Source organism: Cetorhinus maximus, chromosome 9, assembly GCF_964194155.1.
Source record: "Cetorhinus maximus chromosome 9, sCetMax3.hap1.1, whole genome shotgun sequence".
NCBI lineage: Eukaryota > Metazoa > Chordata > Chondrichthyes > Lamniformes > Cetorhinidae > Cetorhinus > Cetorhinus maximus.
Genome location: NC_135887.1, coordinates 35,252,496 through 35,271,806, shown reverse-complemented (window position 1 = coordinate 35,271,806; position 19,311 = coordinate 35,252,496). Strand labels below are relative to the sequence as shown.

At 49.1% G+C, this 19,311-nt stretch overlaps 1 protein-coding gene across 4 annotated transcripts in view; it reads left to right on the top strand.

Moving 5' to 3' along the window:
• Nucleotides 1–19,311, top strand: part of mks1 (MKS transition zone complex subunit 1) — a 95,685-nt gene that overhangs the window by 11,295 nt on the left and 65,079 nt on the right. For all 4 annotated transcript variants that reach the window (XM_078548469.1, XM_078548471.1, XM_078548470.1 and 1 more), the window contains exon 2: nucleotides 10,173–10,300. In XM_078548469.1, the coding sequence (XP_078404595.1) occupies nucleotides 10,173–10,300 (128 nt within the window). The remainder of the gene's footprint in view (nucleotides 1–10,172; nucleotides 10,301–19,311) is intronic.

The following is a 19,311-nucleotide window of genomic DNA, read 5'->3' as shown; positions in this document are numbered from 1 at the left end:
GGAGTGAGATTAATGCAATGTCTGTGGGGGGAGTGAGATTAATGCAGGGTTGCGGGGTGAGTGAAATTAATGGAGGGTCTGGGGGCAGTGAGATTAATGCAGGGTCTGGGGGGAGTGTGGGAGTGAGATTAATGCAGGGTCTGAAGGGAGCGTGGGAGTGAGATTAATGCAGGGTCTGGGTGGAGTCAGATTAATGCAGGGTCAGGAGGGAGTGTGGGAGTGAGATTAATGCAATGTCTGTGGGGGGAGTGAGATTAATGCAGGGTCGCGGGGAGAGTGAGATTAATGGAGGGTCTGTGGGGAGTGCGGGAGTGAGATTAATGCAGAGTCTAGGGGGAGTGAGGTTAATGCAGGGTCTGGGGGCAGTGTGGGAGTCAGAATAATGCAGGTTCTGGAGGGGAGTGAGATTAATGCAATGTCTGGGGGAGTGTGGGAGTGAGATTAAAGCAGGGTCTGGGGGGAGTGCGGGAGTGAGATTAAAGCCGGGACTGAGGGGAGTGCGGGAGTGAGATTAATGCAATGTCTGTGGGGGGAGTGCAGGAGTGATATTAATGCAATGTCTGTGGGGGGAGTGAGATTAATGCAGGGTCTGGGGGGAGTGTGGGATTGAGATTAATGCAGGGTCTATGAGGAGTGGGAGTGAGATTAATGCAGGGTCTGGGGTGAGTGCGGGAGTGAGTTTAATGTAGGGTCTGGGGGGAGTGCGGGAGTGAGATTAATGTAGGGTGTGGGGGGAGTGCGGGAGTGAGATTAATGCAGGGTCTGAGGGGAGTGAGATTAATGCAGCATCTGGGGGGAGTGCGGGAGTGAGATTAATGCAGGGTCTGTGGGGACTGCGGGAGTGAGATTATAAAGCAGGGTCTTGGGGGGGTGAGAGAGCAATGCAGGGTCTGGGGGGAGTGTGGGAGTGAGATTAATGCAGGGTCTGGGGGGAGTGCGGGAGTGAGATTAATGCAGGGTCTGGGGGGGAGTGAGATTAATGCAGGGTCTGAGGGGGAGTGTGGAAGTGAGATTAATGCAGGGTCTGGGGGGGAGTGAGATTAATGCAGGGTCTGGGGGGAGTGAGATTAATGCAGGGTCTGGAGGGAGTGAGATTAATGCAGGGTTTGGGGGGAGTGAGATTAATGCAGGGTCTGGGGGGAGTGTGGAAGTGAGATTAATGCAGGGTCTGGGGGGAGTGAGATTAATGCAGGGTTTGGGGGGAGTGAGATTAATGCAGGGTCTGGGGGGAGTGCGGGAGTGAGATTAATGCAGGGTCTGGGGGGGGTGAGATTAATGCAGGGTCTGGGGGGAGTGTGGAAGTGAGATTAATGCAGGGTCTGGGGGGAGTGAGATTAATGCAGGGTCCGGGGGAGTGTGGGAGTGAGATTAATGCAGGATCCGGCGGGAGTGTGGAAGTGAGATTAATGCAGGGTCTGTGGGGACTGCGGGAGTGAGATTATAAAGCAGGGTCTTGGGGGGGGTGAGAGAGCAATGCAGGGTCTGGGGGGAGTGTGGGAGTGAGATTAATGCAGGGTCTGGGGGGAGTGCGGGAGTGAGATTAATGCAGGGTCCGGGGGGGAGTGAGATTAATGCAGGGTCTGGGGGGAGCGAGATTAATGCAGGGTCTGGGGGGAGTGTGGAAGTGAGATTAATGCAGGGTCTGGGGGGGAGTGAGATTAATGCAGGGTCTGGGGGGAGTGAGATTAATGCAGGGTCTGGAGGGAGTGAGATTAATGCAGGGTTTGGGGGGAGTGAGATTAATGCAGGGTCTGGGGGGAGTGTGGAAGTGAGATTAATGCAGGGTCTGGGGGGAGTGAGATTAATGCAGGGTCCGGGGGAGTGTGGGAGTGAGATTAATGCAGGATCCGGCGGGAGTGTGGAAGTGAGATTAATGCAGGGTCTGGGGGGGGTGAAATTAATGCAGCGTCTGAGGGGAGTGAGATTAATGCAGGGTCTGGGGGGAGTGTGGGAGTGAGATTAATGGAGGGTCCAGGGGGAGTGTGGGAGTGAGATTAATGCAGGGTCTGGGGGGAGTGAGATTAATGCAGTGTCTGGAGGGAGTGTGGGAGTGAGATTAATGCAGGGTCCGGTGGGAGTCAGATTAATGCAGGGTCCGGGGGGAGTGTGGGAGTGAGATTAATGCAGGGTCTGGAGGGAGTGTGGGAGTGAGATTAATGCAGGGTCTGTGGGGAGTGTGGGAGTGAGATTAATGCAGGGTCCGGGGGAGTGTGGGAGTGAGATTAATGCAGGGTCTGGGGGGAGTGAGATTAATGCAGGGTCCGGGGGGAGTGTGGGAGTGAGATTAATGCAGGGTCTGGGGGGAGTGTTGGAGTCAGATTAATGCAGGGTTTGTGGGGGAGTCAGATGAATGGAGTGTCCGGGGGGAGTGTGGAGTGAGATTAATGCAGGGTCCGGGGGAGTGTGGGAGTGAGATTAATGCAGGATCCGGCGGGAGTGTGGAAGTGAGATTAATGCAGAGTCTGGGGGGGGGTGAAATTAATGCAGCGTCTGAGGGGAGTGAGATTCATGCAGGGTCCGGGGGGAGTGCGGGATTGAGAATAATGCAGGGTCCGGGGGGAGTGAGATTAATGCAGGGTGCGGGGGGAGTGCGGGAGTGCGAATAATGCAGGGTCCGGGGGGAGTGAGATTAATGCAGGGTCCGGGGGGAGTGAGATTAATGCAGGGTCTGAGGGGAGTGAGATTAATGCAGGGTCTGGGGGGAGTGCGGGAGTGAGAATAATGCAGGGTCCGGGGGGAGTGAGATTAATGCAGGGCCTGGGGGGAGTGAGATTAATGCAGGGTCTGGGGGGAGTGCGGGAGTGAGATTAATGCAGGGTCTGGGGGGAGTGAGATTAATGCAGGGTCTGGAGGGAGTGTGGTAGTGAGATTAATGCAGAGTCTGGGGGGAGTGAGATTAATGCAGGGTCTGGGGGGAGTGAGATTAATGCAGGGTCTGGAGGGAGTGAGATTAATGCAGGGTTTGGGGGGAGTGAGATTAATGCAGGGTCTGGGGGGAGTGCGGGAGTGAGATTAATGCAGGGTCTGGGGGGAGTGTGGAAGTGAGATTAATGCAGGGTCTGGGGGGAGTGAGATTAATGCAGGGTCTGGGGGGAGTGAGATTAATGCAGGGTCCGGGGGAGTGTGGGAGTGAGATTAATGCAGGATCCGGCGGGAGTGTGGAAGTGAGATTAATGCAGGGTCTGGGGGGGGGTGAAATTAATGCAGCGTCTGAGGGGAGTGAGATTAATGCAGGGTCCGGGGGGAGTGTGGGAGTGAGATTAATGGAGGGTCCAGGGGGAGTGTGGGAGTGAGATTAATGCAGGGTCTGGGGGGAGTGAGATTAATGCAGGGTCTGGAGGGAGTGTGGGAGTGAGATTAATGCAGGGTCTGGGGGGAGTGCGGGAGTGAGATTAATGCAGGGTTTGGGGGGGAGTCCGGGAGTGAGATTAATGCAGGGTCTGGGGGGAGTGAGATTAATGCAGGGTCTGTGGGGAGTGTGGGAGTGAGATTAATGCAATGTCTGGAGGGGGGAGTGAGATTAATGCAGGGTCTGTGGGGAGTGTGGGAGTGAGATTAATGCAATGTCTGGAGGGGGAGTGAGATTAATGCAGGGTCTGTGGGGAGTGCGGGAGTGAGATTAATGCAAGGTCTGGGGGGAGTGCGGGAGTGAGATTAATGCAGGGTCTGGGGGGAGTGTGGGAGTGAGATTAATGCAGGGTCTGGGGGGAGTGAGATTAATGCAGGGTCTGGGGGGAGTGAGATTAATGCAGGGTCTGGGGGAGTCAGATTAATGCAGGGTCTGGGGGAGTCAGATTAATGCAGGGTCTGGGGGAGTCAGATTAATGCAGGGTCTGGAGGGAGTGTGGGAGTGAGATTAATGCAGGGTCTGGGGGGAGTGAGATTAATGCAGGGTCTGGGGGGAGTGAGATTAATGCAGGGTCCGGGGGAGTGTGGGAGTGAGATTAATGCAGGGCCTGGGGGGAGTGAGATTAATGCAGGGTCAGGGGGAGTGAGATTAATGCAGGGTCTGGAGGGAGTGAGATTAATGCAGGGTCTGGGGGGAGTGAGATTAATGCAGGGTCTGGGGGGAGTGTGGGAGTGAGATTAATGCAGGGTCTGGGGGCAGTGTGGGAGTCAGAATAATGCAGGTTCTGGAGGGGAGTGAGATTAATGCAATGTCTGGGGGAGTGTGGGAGTGAGATTAAAGCAGGGTCTGGGGGAGTGAGATTAATGCAAGGTCTGGGGGGAGTGCGGGAGTGAGATTAATGCAGGGTCTATGAGGAGTGGGAGTGAGATTAATGCAAGGTCTGGGGGGAGTGCGGGAGTGATATTAATGCAATGTCTGTGGGGGGAGTGAGATTAATGCAGGGTCTGGGGGGAGTGTGGGATTGAGATTAATGCAGGGTCTATGAGGAGTGGGAGTGAGATTAATGCAGGGTCTGGGGTGAGTGCGGGAGTGAGTTTAATGTAGGGTCTGGGGGGAGTGCGGGAGTGAGATTAATGTAGGGTGTGGGGGGAGTGCGGGAGTGAGATTAATGCAATGTCTGTGGGGGGAGTGAGATTAATGCAGGGTCTAGGGGGAGTGCAGGAGTCAGATTAATGCAATGTCTGTGGGGGGAGTGTGGGAGTGAGAATAATGCAGGGTCTGTGGGGACTGCGGGAGTGAGATTATAAAGCAGGGTCTTGGGGGGGTGAGAGAGCAATGCAGGGTCTGGGGGGAGTGTGGGAGTGAGATTAATGCAGGGTCTGGGGGGAGTGCGGGAGTGAGATTAATGCAGGGTCTGGGGGGGAGTGAGATTAATGCAGGGTCTGGGGGGAGTGAGATTAATGCAGGGTCTGGAGGGAGTGAGATTAATGCAGGGTTTGGGGGGGAGTGAGATTAATGCAGGGTCTGGGGGGAGTGTGGAAGTGAGATTAATGCAGGGTCTGGGGGGAGTGAGATTAATGCAGGGTCTGGGGGGAGTGAGATTAATGCAGGGTCCGGGGGAGTGTGGGAGTGAGATTAATGCAGGATCCGGCGGGAGTGTGGAAGTGAGATTAATGCAGGGTCTGGGGGGGGTGAAATTAATGCAGCGTCTGAGGGGAGTGAGATTAATGCAGGGTCCGGGGGGAGTGTGGAAGTGAGATTAATGCAGGGTCTGTGGGGACTGCGGGAGTGAGATTATAAAGCAGGGTCTTGGGGGGGTGAGAGAGCAATGCAGGGTCTGGGGGGAGTGTGGGAGTGAGATTAATGCAGGGTCTGGGGGGAGTGCGGGAGTGAGATTAATGCAGGGTCTGGGGGGGAGTGAGATTAATGCAGGGTCTGGGGGGGAGTGAGATTAATGCAGGGTCTGGGGGGAGTGAGATTAATGCAGGGTCTGGAGGGAGTGAGATTAATGCAGGGTTTGGGGGGAGTGAGATTAATGCAGGGTCTGGGGGGAGTGTGGAAGTGATTTTAATGCAGGGTCTGGGGGGAGTGAGATTAATGCAGGGTCTGGGGGGAGTGAGATTAATGCAGGGTCCGGGGGAGTGTGGGAGTGAGATTAATGCAGGATCCGGCGGGAGTGTGGAAGTGAGATTAATGCAGGGTCTGGGGGGGGTGAAATTAATGCAGCGTCTGAGGGGAGTGAGATTAATGCAGGGTCCGGGGGGAGTGTGGGAGTGAGATTAATGGAGGGTCCAGGGGGAGTGTGGGAGTGAGATTAATGCAGGGTCTGGGGGGAGTGAGATTAATGCAGGGTCTGGAGGGAGTGTGGGAGTGAGATTAATGCAGGGTCCGGTGGGAGTCAGATTAATGCATGGTCCGGGGGGAGTGTGGGAGTGAGATTAATGCAGGGTCTGGAGAGAGTGTGGGAGTGAGATTAATGCAGGGTCTGTGGGGAGTGTGGGAGTGAGATTAATGCAGGGTCCGGGGGAGTGTGGGAGTGAGATTAATGCAGGGTCTGGGGGGAGTGAGATTAATGCAGGGTCCGGGGGGAGTGTGGGAGTGAGATTAATGCAGGGTCTGGGGGGAGTGTTGGAGTCAGATTAATGCAGGGTTTGTGGGGGAGTCAGATGAATGGAGAGTCCGGGGGGAGTGTGGGAGTGAGATTAATGCAGGGTCCGGGGGAGTGTGGGAGTGAGATTAATGCAGGATCCGGCGGGAGTGTGGAAGTGAGATTAATGCAGGGTCTGGGGGGGGGTGAAATTAATGCAGCGTCTGAGGGGAGTGAGATTAATGCAGGGTCCGGGGGGAGTGCGGGAGTGAGAATAATGCAGGGTCCAGGGGGAGTGAGATTAATGCAGGGTGCGGGGGGAGTGCGGGAGTGCGAATAATGCAGGGTCCGGGGGAAGTGAGATTAATGCAGGGTCCGGGGGGAGTGAGATTAATGCAGGGTCTGAGGGGAGTGAGATTAATGCAGGGTCTGGGGGGAGTGCGGGAGTGAGAATAATGCAGGGTCCGGGGGGAGTGAGATTAATGCAGGGCCTGGGGGGAGTGAGATTAATGCAGGGTCTGGGGGGAGTGCGGGAGTGAGATTAATGCAGGGTCTGGGGGGAGTGAGATTAATGCAGGGTCTGGAGGGAGTGTGGTAGTGAGATTAATGCAGAGTCTGGGGGGGAGTGAGATTAATGCAGGGTCTGGGGGGAGTGAGATTAATGCAGGGTCTGGAGGGAGTGAGATTAATGCAGGGTTTGGGGGGAGTGAGATTAATGCAGGGTCTGGAGGGAGTGTGGGAGTGAGATTAATGCAGGGTCCGGTGGGAGTCAGATTAATGCAGGGTCTGGGGGGAGTGTGGGAGTGAGATTAATGCAGGGTCTGGAGGGAGTGTGGGAGTGAGATTAATGCAGGGTCTGGGGGGAGTGAGATTAATGCAGGGTTTGTGGGGGAGTCAGATGAATGGAGAGTCCGGGGGGAGTGTGGGAGTGAGATTAATGCAGTGTCCGGGGGAGTGTGGGAGTGAGATTAATGCAGGATCCGGCGGGAGTGTGGAAGTGAGATTAATGCAGGGTCTGGGGGGGGGGTGAAATTAATGCAGCGTCTGAGGGGAGTGAGATTAATGCAGGGTCCGGGGGGAGTGCCGGAGTGAGAATAATGCAGGGTCCGGGGGGAGTGAGATTAATGCAGGGTGCGGGGGGAGTGCGGGAGTGCGAATAATGCAGGGTCCGGGGGGGAGTGAGATTAATGCAGGGTCCGGGGGGAGTGAGATTAATGCAGGGTCTGAGGGGAGTGAGATTAATGCAGGGTCTGGGGGGAGTGCGGGAGTGAGAATAATGCAGGGTCCGGGGGGAGTGAGATTAATGCAGGGCCTGGGGGGAGTGAGATTAATGCAGGGTCTGGGGGGAGTGCGGGAGTGAGATTAATGCAGGGTCTGGGGGGAGTGAGATTAATGCAGGGTCTGGAGGGAGTGTGGTAGTGAGATTAATGCAGAGTCTGGGGGGGAGTGAGATTAATGCAGGGTCTGGGGGGAGTGAGATTAATGCAGGGTCTGGAGGGAGTGAGATTAATGCAGGGTTTGGGGGGAGTGAGATTAATGCAGGGTCTGGGGGGAGTGCGGGAGTGAGATTAATGCAGGGTCTGGGGGGAGTGTGGAAGTGAGATTAATGCAGGGTCTGGGGGGAGTGAGATTAATGCAGGGTCTGGAGGGAGTGTGGAAGTGAGATTAATGCAGGGTCTGGGGGGAGTGAGATTAATGCAGGGTCTGGGGGGAGTGTGGGAGTGAGATTAATGCAGGGTCCGGGGGGGAGTCAGATGAATGGAGAGTCCGGGGGGAGTGTGGGAGTGAGATTAATGCATGGTCTGGGGGGAGTGTGGGAGTGAGATTAATGCAGGGTCCGGGGGAGTGTGGGAGTGAAATAATGCATGGTCCGGGGGGAGTGAGATTAATGCAGGGTCCGGGGGGAGTGTGGGAGTGAGATTAATGCAGGGTCTGGGGGGGAGTCAGATGAATGGAGAGTCCGGGGGGAGTGTGGGAGTGAGATTAATGCAGGGTCTGTGGGGAGTGCGGGAGTGAGATTAATGCAGGGTCTGTGGGGAGTGAGATAAATGCAGGGTCTGGGGGGAGTGAGATTAATGCAGGGTCTGGGGGGAGTGTGGGAGTGAGATTAATGCAGGGTCTGAAGGGAGCGTGGGAGTGAGATTAATGCAGGGTCTGGGTGGAGTCAGATTAATGCAGGGTCAGGAGGGAGTGTGGGAGTGAGATTAATGCAATGTCTGTGGGGGGAGTGAGATTCATGCAGGGTTGCGGGGTGAGTGAAATTAATGGAGGGTCTGGGGGCAGTGAGATTAATGCAGGGTCTGGGGGGAGTGTGGGAGTGAGATTAATGCAGGGTCTGAAGGGAGCGTGGGAGTGAGATTAATGCAGGGTCTGGGTGGAGTCAGATTAATGCAGGGTCAGGAGGGAGTGTGGGAGTGAGATTAATGCAATGTCTGTGGGGGGAGTGAGATTAATGCAGGGTCGCGGGGAGAGTGAGATTAATGGAGGGTCTGTGGGGAGTGCGGGAGTGAGATTAATGCAGGGTCTGGGGGGAGTGTGGGAGTGAGATTAATGCAGAGTCTAGGGGGAGTGAGATTAATGCAGGGTCTGGGGGCAGTGTGGGAGTCAGAATAATGCAGGTTCTGGAGGGGAGTGAGATTAATGCAATGTCTGGGGGAGTGTGGGAGTGAGATTAAAGCAGGGTCTGGGGGAGTGAGATTAATGCAAGGTCTGGGGGGAGTGCGGGAGTGAGATTAATGCAGGGACTGAGGGGAGTGCGGGAGTCAGATTAATGCAGGGTCTGGGAGGGAGTGAGATTAATGCAATGTCTGTGGGGGGAGTGCGGGAGTGAGAATAATGCAGGGTCTGAGGGGAGTGAGATTAATGCAGCATCTGGGGGGAGTGCGGGAGTGAGATTAATGCAGGGTCTGGGGGGGAGTGAGATTAATGCAATGTCTGTGGGGGGAGTGCGGGAGTGAGATTAATGCAATGTCTGTGGGGGGAGTGCAGGAGTGATATTAATGCAATGTCTGTGGGGGGAGTGAGATTAATGCAGGGTCTGGGGGGAGTGTGGGATTGAGATTAATGCAGGGTCTATGGGGAGTGGGAGCGAGATTAATGCAGGGTCTGGGGTGAGTGCGGGAGTGAGTTTAATGTAGGGTCTGGGGTGAGTGCGGGAGTGAGTTTAATGTAGGTTCTGGGGCAAGCGCGGGAGTGAGATTAATGCAATGTCTGTGGGTGGAGTGTGGTAGTGAGATTAATGCAGGGTCTGAGGGGAGTGAGATTAATGCAATGTCTGTGGGGGTTGTGCGGGAGTGAGATTAATGCAATGTCTGAGGGGAGTGATATTAATGCAGGTTCTGGGGGGAGTGAGATTAATGCCATGTCTGTGGGGGGTGTGCGGGAGTGAGATTAATGCAATGTTTGGGGGGAGTGAGATTAATGCAGGGTCTGGGGGGAGTGCGGGAGTGAGATTAATGCAGGGTCTGGGGGGAGTTAGTTTGTGAGATTATTGCAATGCCTGGGAGGAGTGAGATTAATGCAGGGTATGGGGGAGTGAGATTAATGCAGGGTCTGGGGGTGGGGGGAGTGTGGGAGTGAGATTAATGCAATGTCTGTGGGGGAGTGTGGGAGTGAGATTAATGCAATGTCTGTGGGGGCAGGGTGTCAGATTGAGATTAATGCAAGGGCAGGGGGGAGCGAGCGATTAATGCAGGGTCTGGGGGGAGGCGAGAGATTAATACAGGTTCGGGGGAGAGGTGAGAGATTAATGTAGGGTCTGGGGTTGGGGTGTAGGTGGGAGTGAGATTACTGTGGGCTGGAGCATTTATCTGTCCCACTTTACAGAATAAAGTATGTAAAGCTGAAAAATTGTTTTGCCGCTTTAGTGCAAGTGCTCTCAGGTTCAGGAGAAAATAACATAGGAAAGGTACAGGGGAAGACCAGCAAACAAAACAGGTCCTTTAGACGAGTAGCTGCCCGGGCTTTTCAATTCATTTAAAAACTGCTGAGATGGAAGATCGGTTTCTTGAAAGGCGAGAGCCAAAGGGCTGTCTTCATCTGAAGCTATTCTGTGAAATGTTATTTACTGCCCCAACTTGCCCCTCGGTTGAAGACATGTGTTTATTCCAATGTCACTGTCCAGCCTTCTAGCAAGTGTTGCGCTATTGATGGTATTAAGGGTTTAATGAATTAGAATAATTTAAATCTGAGGTTGAATGAAGGAATACATTAAGTGCATTTAATTTTTTTTTAAAGAGTATGGCTTCAGCGGGTAACGCCGTCGGCACTCTTCACTCACCATGTTGTGAAACCAGTAATTCAACATGGACAAGATCTCATTGAAATGTCCGCATTTGGCACCACGACTTCAGAGGGAGTAACCAGTAAGCTCCATATTTATCCCATGCATTCATTTTGGGTTGTTTGCTATTTGATCTCCAAGTTTTGTTTCAAAGTGTGTTGAACATGAAATTGCACAGATATAAGCCACTGCATTTAATAACAGTTTGGTTGAGAATGCATAAATCTGTTTACACAGGGCACAATTTGTAGATCATACGAAATTTGAAAGCATTGTGAACTGTGAGAAAGATATTGTGCAACCTCAGTAGGACATAGACAGTTTGGTGAAATGGGTGGACAAGTGGCAGATGAAATTCAACGCAGAGAATTGCAAAGTATTTCATTCTGGTGGGAAGAACACGGAGCAACAACATAAAATAAAGGAAACAACTTTAAAGGGGGTGTTGGAGCAGAGGGACTTGGATGAATATGTACATAAATCATTGAAGATGTCTGGGTAAATTGACAGAGCAATTAATGAAGCAGATGGCATCCTGGATTTTAATGAATGTGGACATAGAGTACCAAAGCAAGGAGGTTATGTTAAAATTGTATAAATCACTATTTTGGTCTTGGCTGGAGTATTGTGTCTAGTTCTGGGCACCACATTTTAGGAAAGATTTGAAGGCATTAGAGAGATTGCTGAAAAGATTCATGAGAGTGTTTCTAGGTATGGTGAACTTCAGTTATATAAATAGATTGGAGAAGCCTGGGCTGTTTCTCTTGGAGAAAAGAAGATTGAGAGAAGATTTGATAGAGGTATTCAAAATCATGAGGGGTCTGGACAGAGTAGGTCGGGAAAATGTTCCCACTAGTGGAAGGATTGAGAATCAGGGCACAGATCTAAGGTAATGGGCAAAATAAGCGATGAAGACATTGTCGGAGATTAATCACATCAAGGCATCATTAATACGTAGAAACCCCATTTATTGCTTGTGCACAAGGGAGACAGCACACAAAAGAGCTACTGTACAGTCTCGTGGCAGAATACACACAGACCTGTTAAAAGCATTTTTACAGCCAATCAGTAAATTTTGCACAAACCTATCCGCTTAATTGCATAAGTTAACTGATCAATCCATATTTCAGTAAATTTTCATTCCCAGCACAACAGATGTTGTGCTTACACAAATGCTTATCACAATCCTGATTACATTGGCCTGAGAAAGAACAAAATGGAATGCCTCAGGGCTCATCCTACAACTGTGGTCAGACAAGATGGTATCGTTCTCAAGGCTGCAGTATTTTTCTCTTAGGCCTAGGCATATAATTCAACTTCCCCATTAACCCTTTTAGCACTAAATGGGTTCCCTGTAGTTGCCTAGACCACCACACTTCCCCACCTTTTGTCCTAAAAGGACAATCCACCACCCTTAGCCAAGTTCTATGTATCCTAGTCGCCGGGCTTCATCCTCAGTGGGGTCCTGATTCCTGAGGAGAGGGAGGGAATGGGTAGCTGGCTTGAATCAGTAAGGTAGGCACAGGAACCCAATGGCAATTCGCCCACCCGAGTACTACCCTTGGTATAATTTCTCCTGACACATAGCCAGGCCAGCCCCTTAACAACCACAAAGGTGGGCTCCCGTCTCCAAATGGGCGTTCGATGAATGAGGGCCCCTGTATTACCTAGGGACCATGTAGAATCTGAGGGGAAAGCCAAAAAATGCATCTCTGAGGAGGAGGGGTTAACAGGAAAATGAGTACAAATCCAACTTTTTAGTCCGATTAACTTGCGAGGCTACAGCCTGCATTTGTTGAACCGCAGAATTGGTAGTCCATGCCCCCGCAAGGACCACGCAGGACAGGATCCAAATCAGAGTCAGCATTCTGATGGCTCAGTTAAAGCACTTCCATCTGAGTCAGCGTCCGCTTGACGTGTGATGCGTATATCCACAAGGGTCGTCCTTCAACCTTCACGGCCGTATGGGTGGTGAGCAAGACTTGGAAAGGCCCCTAGAATCGAGGTTCCAAACAGTTCTTTCTCCTGAAGGTCTTTACCAGGACTAGATCCCCAGGCTGGTATTGACGGCAGTCTTCAATGGTGGGCTTTTTCTGAGCTTCTACTACCTGCGTATGCAAGCTTTTGAGAGAATCAGTAAGCGCTATACAGTATGTAATCATTCCCTCATCCATAGCGTGGATGTCCATTTCCTTAGCAGACAAAGGTGGTGCCACTGGGAGGCGCATAGGACGTTCCATTACAACTTCATAAGGGGGAAGGGAGGTGGTATGGTTAGGGTGAGAGCGCATAGTCATGAGCGCCAGAGGTAGAGCTTCAGGCCATTTCGTACTGGTTTCCCCATATAATTTAGCTAATTTGTTTTTCAGAATACCGTTTTGTCTTTCCACCGCCCCAGTGGACTGGGGGTGATATGGGCAGGAAAGGTGATGGTTGCATTGTAAGGCCTAAAACAGTTACTTTATCACTTTAGCGATAAAATTTTATCACTTGATAAAATCTCTGGTATCCCAAACCTGGGTATGTTTTCATGCAACAACAATTTTGCAACAATAATAGCATCATTCCGTCGGGTGGGATACGCCTCCACCCATCGCGAGAACAAACATACTATAACTAAAACATAATTATATCCCATACATTTAGGCATTTGTATAAAGTCCATTTGTCGGTGTACAAACGGGCCCCATGGCTGGAGTCTTGTACCAGCAGTCACTGTGGGCGTCTTGCCTGGGTTATGTCATTGGCAAAGCAGACATTGTGAAGCTATTTTAGCTGCCATGGCGAAAAACCCAGGTGCAACCCACATCTGCTGTGCCATTTTGTTCATCCCCCCCTTTGTCCCAATATTTTCTACTCTATATATGTCCTGCCGGGTGTTGACATCGGTATGACAGGTATTACTAATACAATGCCTATTAGCATATTACTATTCACTATACATTCAACATTCATTCTATATACGCGTGTCAAAACTCTGAGCTGGCAACCGGTCAAGTCATGATTCTAGTGTCGTGAGAGATTCAATAAATGCTCATTAGTTACCCATAAAGGGACTACCCCTTCATTAATCTGTCTTAAATTTTCTCGGGCTTGTTCCAGTGCCCAAGATCCATAGGTGCTGCATACATCATTTCTGCTTGCTTCATCTGAATTATCTTTCCCTATTTCAATTAATTTATTGATAGTCCCTGCATGACTTTCGAGCAAGGTAGCCAGGCTTTGGATTAACCGTGTCACATCCTGGTCCGTATCTAATTGGGTATACTGGATCCCCTGTCCCTGCTCTAGAATCTCCTTAAGCTTAAAGCTCAGGGTACAGACCTTCTGGTCAACAGTTGCCAGGTTCTGACTTAACCACTGATGTCCCTATATTGAATATCGTAGCAGCATCATTTATCAGGCTGCGTTTAATGCGGTTCCCTCCCAAGCCAGATTGCATCTCGCCATTGAACTGAACTGCTTCAGTCATCAATTCGTGCGTCAGAGCCATATAGAGTGCTTGGGTATGGGTTGAGCACCACTGGGGCAGGACGATTTCGGATATGTTCAAGACTACGGGTACCAGCTCATGGTGTACATTATCATACAAAACTTCTGATTAACCAGTACCAAACCATTCGTCGGTCCTGGATGCATAGTCGGACAAGATGGGTCAGTCGGTGTGGTTTGAGGGGCTTCGATTATCTCTACTCAGACTGTGGAAGTAGATGTGGAAGGTGGCTGGGTAGCCCACTCTGAAGCAAACCCTTACTACAATTTGAAAGCAGTTGTTCTCCCACTGTTACATTTATCATTCCCCGTTGCATGTCGCATTCGGCACTGTCCGTGCTGTACCAAAGTTCCTCCTGCTGTGCGGAATGAGCAGTGATGATCCCCGACCTTGTTGCCAGTGCTGATACGCCCATGACCAGGATCATAGATCTGTGGAGATATTAACAATGGCTCCCATTCTCCGGGTTACCGCTTGGTCAATTGTCATGTATCTTTAACTGTGTGTAATGCCTCCATTTACTTCCCGTTCTCATATTTACAAGTGCGCATGTATCACCTGTCATAATGACCTCATATGGTCCATGCCTGTTCGCTCCGAGCTCACCTTGACCATCACCTTATTCCCCACTTGGTCCATTGTTGCGCTTTGGATTTGCCTTTTTCCATATCCTTAATCACCTGTCGGTCTCTGACTTCCTTAACTCATGCAATTGCTTACTTAATTCCCTTACAGAGTCTGTATTTTTCCTTTCAGTGGCTCTACATCTCCTCCTCCCACTAAAATGCTTTCAGGTAATTGCATGGCCCTTCCTGTTATCAATTCAATGCGGTAAACCTGGTAGTCCTATTTGGTGTAGCCCTAAGGCGCATCAGAATGCTGGGCGATACTGTGGCCCAGCTGTTGCCTGTCTCCTGAATTGCTTAGGCTATAGATGTTTTTAAAGTTCAGTTCATCCTTTCCACCATCCCTGGACTCTGGGGGTGGTAAGGAATATGGAATTTCTGTTTAATCTCCATAAGATTACACACTTCTTTAATGAGTCTCCCTGTGAAATGAGTTCCCTGATCTGAATCCATCTGGGTAGGCACCCCCACTCCTTCCAGTTTACTCTCTCCTGCTGCTGTCTCATGTCAGACCTCAATTCCTTAAACAACTCTACAATGCACCTTCTTATCCTATCTTTCAATGGCTCAGTATCTTCACTTCCAGTGATGGTTCTCTCTGGGAACCGCTTAACTCTGCCTGTCATCAAGGTGTTAATCCTGTGGTCTTACTTTTTGTAGCTCGCAGGCACATTAATATAATCAGTAATACATCTATTTAGCCTTTTTCCAGCTTTCCCTTTACCTGTATCCATCTTGTGGTAAATTGTTGTTAAGTATTATTTCTCCTTACATTTCAATTCCTGAACTACAGATTCCACATAGTTTTACCTCTAAGTTTTTTTTCCCTGACCATGATCATCCTAAGATTCTCTTGAGTTCAGTTTCTCTATTGTCAACGAGGATCTCTGTCTCTAGATCTTTGCTTATCTCCCCCTGTGCAGTTCCAATGCCTCAGTTGATGGCCAGATTATCAAATTCATTTCCCTTAAAACAGTTTGTACATTATGTCCTCTTTCCCTAACTCATTCTCCTACTTGCCTCATACCATTTTACGCATGCAACAACTACCATCTTATCTTATTCAGATTGCCTGGAGAGACTTTAAAATATTTTCATAACAGTTTTAAAAACAGAAATCAGGTATTGACATGTTTTGCTTCCTTATCTTCTTCTCAAACATTTTATTGTCTCAAAAGTAACCCACTAAATTGTGTCTGACCCGTTTCTTTTAGAATTATCCCAGATTCATTAACTCGGCCAAAAATTGGATTTCTGCCAAACTTTGTCAAGGTCTTGAGCTTAGCTTCATATTTTGGGAACAGACTTACAAACACAAAAGCTTGCAGCATTTGAATTCGTGCCAATTGTTGTCAGACCTTTTAAAATGAAAATTCCCTTTTGAGAACTTTATCAAGAACCAAACCTCAAATTTTTAAACTTTGTAAGAACTGTAATTTACACTATCAAAATTAAAACAACCTCTTTTTCATGTGTATTGATTTGCATCCAAGTTATAATTTCCATATGTTTATCGACACATTCTTTATCTTAGATGGCATCCTCGTTATTCAAAGTAACCTGTTAAATTACACTGCACTTTACATCTAAAGATTGTCCCAAATTCAAATTCCTGTGCTTTTGGAAAGCAGATTTCCTTTAATATTTAATTCATCTCTTCAAAAGAAACCCCTTTTTATTCATTGGAACCACCTAGACCTTATGTTTATGTCTTTTGGTTTTCCTAGAATCCTTCTGAATTTCAAGTAATTTTTTTCCTCAGAATTTTAGAATACTAACTCGTATGTATTAATCCCAATCAGCTTGGAAGCTGGTGATGAGGGTTATTTCTTACTAGTCTGCAAAGGGGTGGTACAAGGGTTGGCTCATCTCAAACAAAGGCAAGCCCTGTTTTATCTTTACACTACCTTCAAATTATGATTTTTGCCAGAAATCTCAACTCAAACCTTATACTCAAAACTTTGGAATGTTTGAATAAACTTTTCCTTTAATCTAATATGCTTTCAACTCTAAAGTGCTCAACTACACACACAAAATACAATTCAGGGAAGAAAACATATTAAGGCTCATACAAATGCTTCCTTGCACACAAACAAACACATATACAAAGGTATGTCTTTATATTCCTATAATATTGAACTTAACTCTAAACGAAGCTTCAAGTAGCAGTGGGAAGAATAAAGGGATCTTGAAGGCGCCACCTATAGGGACCTTCAAACTGACAAAAGCTCACATTTTCTCTGCTGCTGCTTGTCAATTGCTTATTAACCCACTAGGGGTATCCTCTCTCTCTTCAGCACAAACAGCTCTTGTAACTTAGATCAATTCATTTTTTTTTAAGTTACAGAAAATTCAGTAGCGGACCTTTCGGGTCCATAATGGACATACATATAAGCATTTGGTGTTCCCTTTGGAGGGGGAACCAAATAAATGGGGTTTCTTTGATGCCATATTACCCATTCTTTATCTAATAACTAAAAAAGGCCAGTCCTTGGCGGGTCCTCGACCCTCAATCTACTACTAAGGTACTTTCACCAATCAGTCCACTCACACGCTCAAGGGGTCCTGGACCCCTAGCCACAAACACGCACCCACACACTCAGTACCAACTCCAGGGGCTCCGACCCCGAGTATACACTAAAACTAAACCTAAACTCCAGTGGCTCCAACCCCGAGTATATACTAAAACTAAGCTCCAGGGTCAAAGCGGTCCTGGACCGCAACAACTAATCCCCTAAACACTTAAATAGATGGCTCACCCTAAGAGTCAGCTACAGGCAGGCGAAGGCAGATCGAGGGTCAACGAATCCCAGAAGCCCAAATCAGGCTGCCGCGGACTGAGGAGCCCTTGAACTGCGAGGTCCTAACGCCAGCGCTCCGTGACTCAACCCTAGAGGTTAGTCATCTCGGTGGAACCTCCAAGAAACTGTCGGAGATTAATCACACCAAGGCATCATTAATACGTAGAAACCCCATTTATTACTTGAGGTATTCAAAATCATGAGGGGTCTGGACAGAGTAGGTAGGGAAAATGTTCCCACTAGTGGAAGGATTGAGAATCAGGGCACAGATTTAAGGTAATTGGCAAAATAAGCAATGAAGACGTGAGGAGAAACTTTTTCATGCAGAAAGCGGTTAAGACCTGGAATGCATGCCTGAGAGTATGGTGGAGGCAGGTTCAATTGAGGCATTCAAGAGGGAATTGGATTATTATCTGAAAAGGAAGAATGCACAAGATTACGTGAAGGAGGAGGAGGGCACAAGATGCGTTGCTCATGAGAGCTGACGCATACATGACGGGCCGAATGGCCTCCTTCTGTGCTGTAACAATTCAATGATTCTGTGTTTTGTTGCACAGCATTTGAGAGAGAAGGATTTTATCCCATCAGTAAGGACGAGCCGACTCTTTCAGGATTTCTATATTTCCCTTCCTCATGATGTTGTCTTCCCTGTCTCCAGATTGGGGTATACATTGATCAGCTTTGCTATGTAGTTGGGTGCTGGAAGATGCTTACAAACCTCTTTCTCTGTGGATAAGTGCCTGGTTTTCCCCGGCACCTCTCTATAAAGTTGGTGATGCACTGAAAAGTGGCTTTGCTGGGCAACAATGGGTGTACTGTACTTGGTTTACTCTACATGATACAACTGTGCAAAAAGGCCTTTCAAAGTTATATTGGACATGGTGAAAAGTGCTTCCATGCCATTAAAATTGGATTGAGGGCTATTGGGATAGGAAGGGAAAGAAGTTGGCTGTCTATTAACCTTTTGAAGCACGTCCACGCAGGTGCCTCCAGAGGACAGGACTGAGCTTAGCTGTGGCCTTTTTACAGGCAAAAACCCTGCTGACGCTTGCTATCTAAGCTTCGATATGATGAGTGACCAGTTGCGGGAGGACTTGAAGCTTATAACACATGCAGATGGCATAGTTCATGGTTGCATCCATACAAGAGTCAGTCTCTTCAAGTGAGATGAGAAAGGAGTGCTTCCAAACATTGTGATAAAAAAGTGGAATAGAAATGAGTCCCATTGCAAGAAGAGCCCCACCCCAATCAAACATTGGCCTAAGGTGAGAGGAGATGTGAGGCTGTGTGGAGTTTACAAACACTTCTCCTGCGATGTGATCATCTTCATGACCACACCTCCATATCTAGTATAGTGTCTAGATCATCTGTCTGGCATATTCCTCAGTCTCTACCATTATCATCAAGCCAATCCTGGAGAAGAGGACCAACCCTGGTTCAATAAAGAGTGTAGAAGAGCATGCCAGAACAACACTAGGTGTACCATGAAATGAGGTGGCAACCTGGTGAAGCTACAGCAAAGGACTCTATGCATGCCATTGACAGCTAGGCAATCCCACAACCAACAAACCAGATAAAGTTCTGCAGCCCTGTCACATCCAATTGTGAATTGTGGCAGTGGGCAATTAAATTATTGGAGGAGGAGACTCCATTCTTAATGATGGCAGAGCCCAGCATCAGTGCAAAAGACAAGGCTGAAGCATTTGCAGCTGTATTCAGCCAGATGTGCCAAATAGATGATTCATCTCAGCCTCCTCCTGAGCACTCCACCATCACAAAACGTAGTCTTTAGCTAATTCGATTCACTCCACATGATATCAAGAAATGGCTGTACACATTGGATAGAGCAAAGGCTATGGGCCCTGACAGCAGCCCAGTTGTAGTGCTGAAGATTAGCTGTGTCTCTAGCCAAGCTTATTCCAGAACATCTACAATACTGACATCTACCAGTGGATAGAAAGTGGAAATTATCCCGGGTATGCCTTGCTCACAAAAAGCAGAACAAATCCAGTCTGGTCAACATTGCCCTATCAGACTACTTTCAATTATCAAAAAAGTGAAGGAAAGGGTTATTGACAGTGCTATCAAGAGTATTTTACTTAGCAATAACCTGCTCGCTGATGTCCAGTTTGGATTCTTCCAAAACCACTCGACTCCAGATCTCATTACAGCC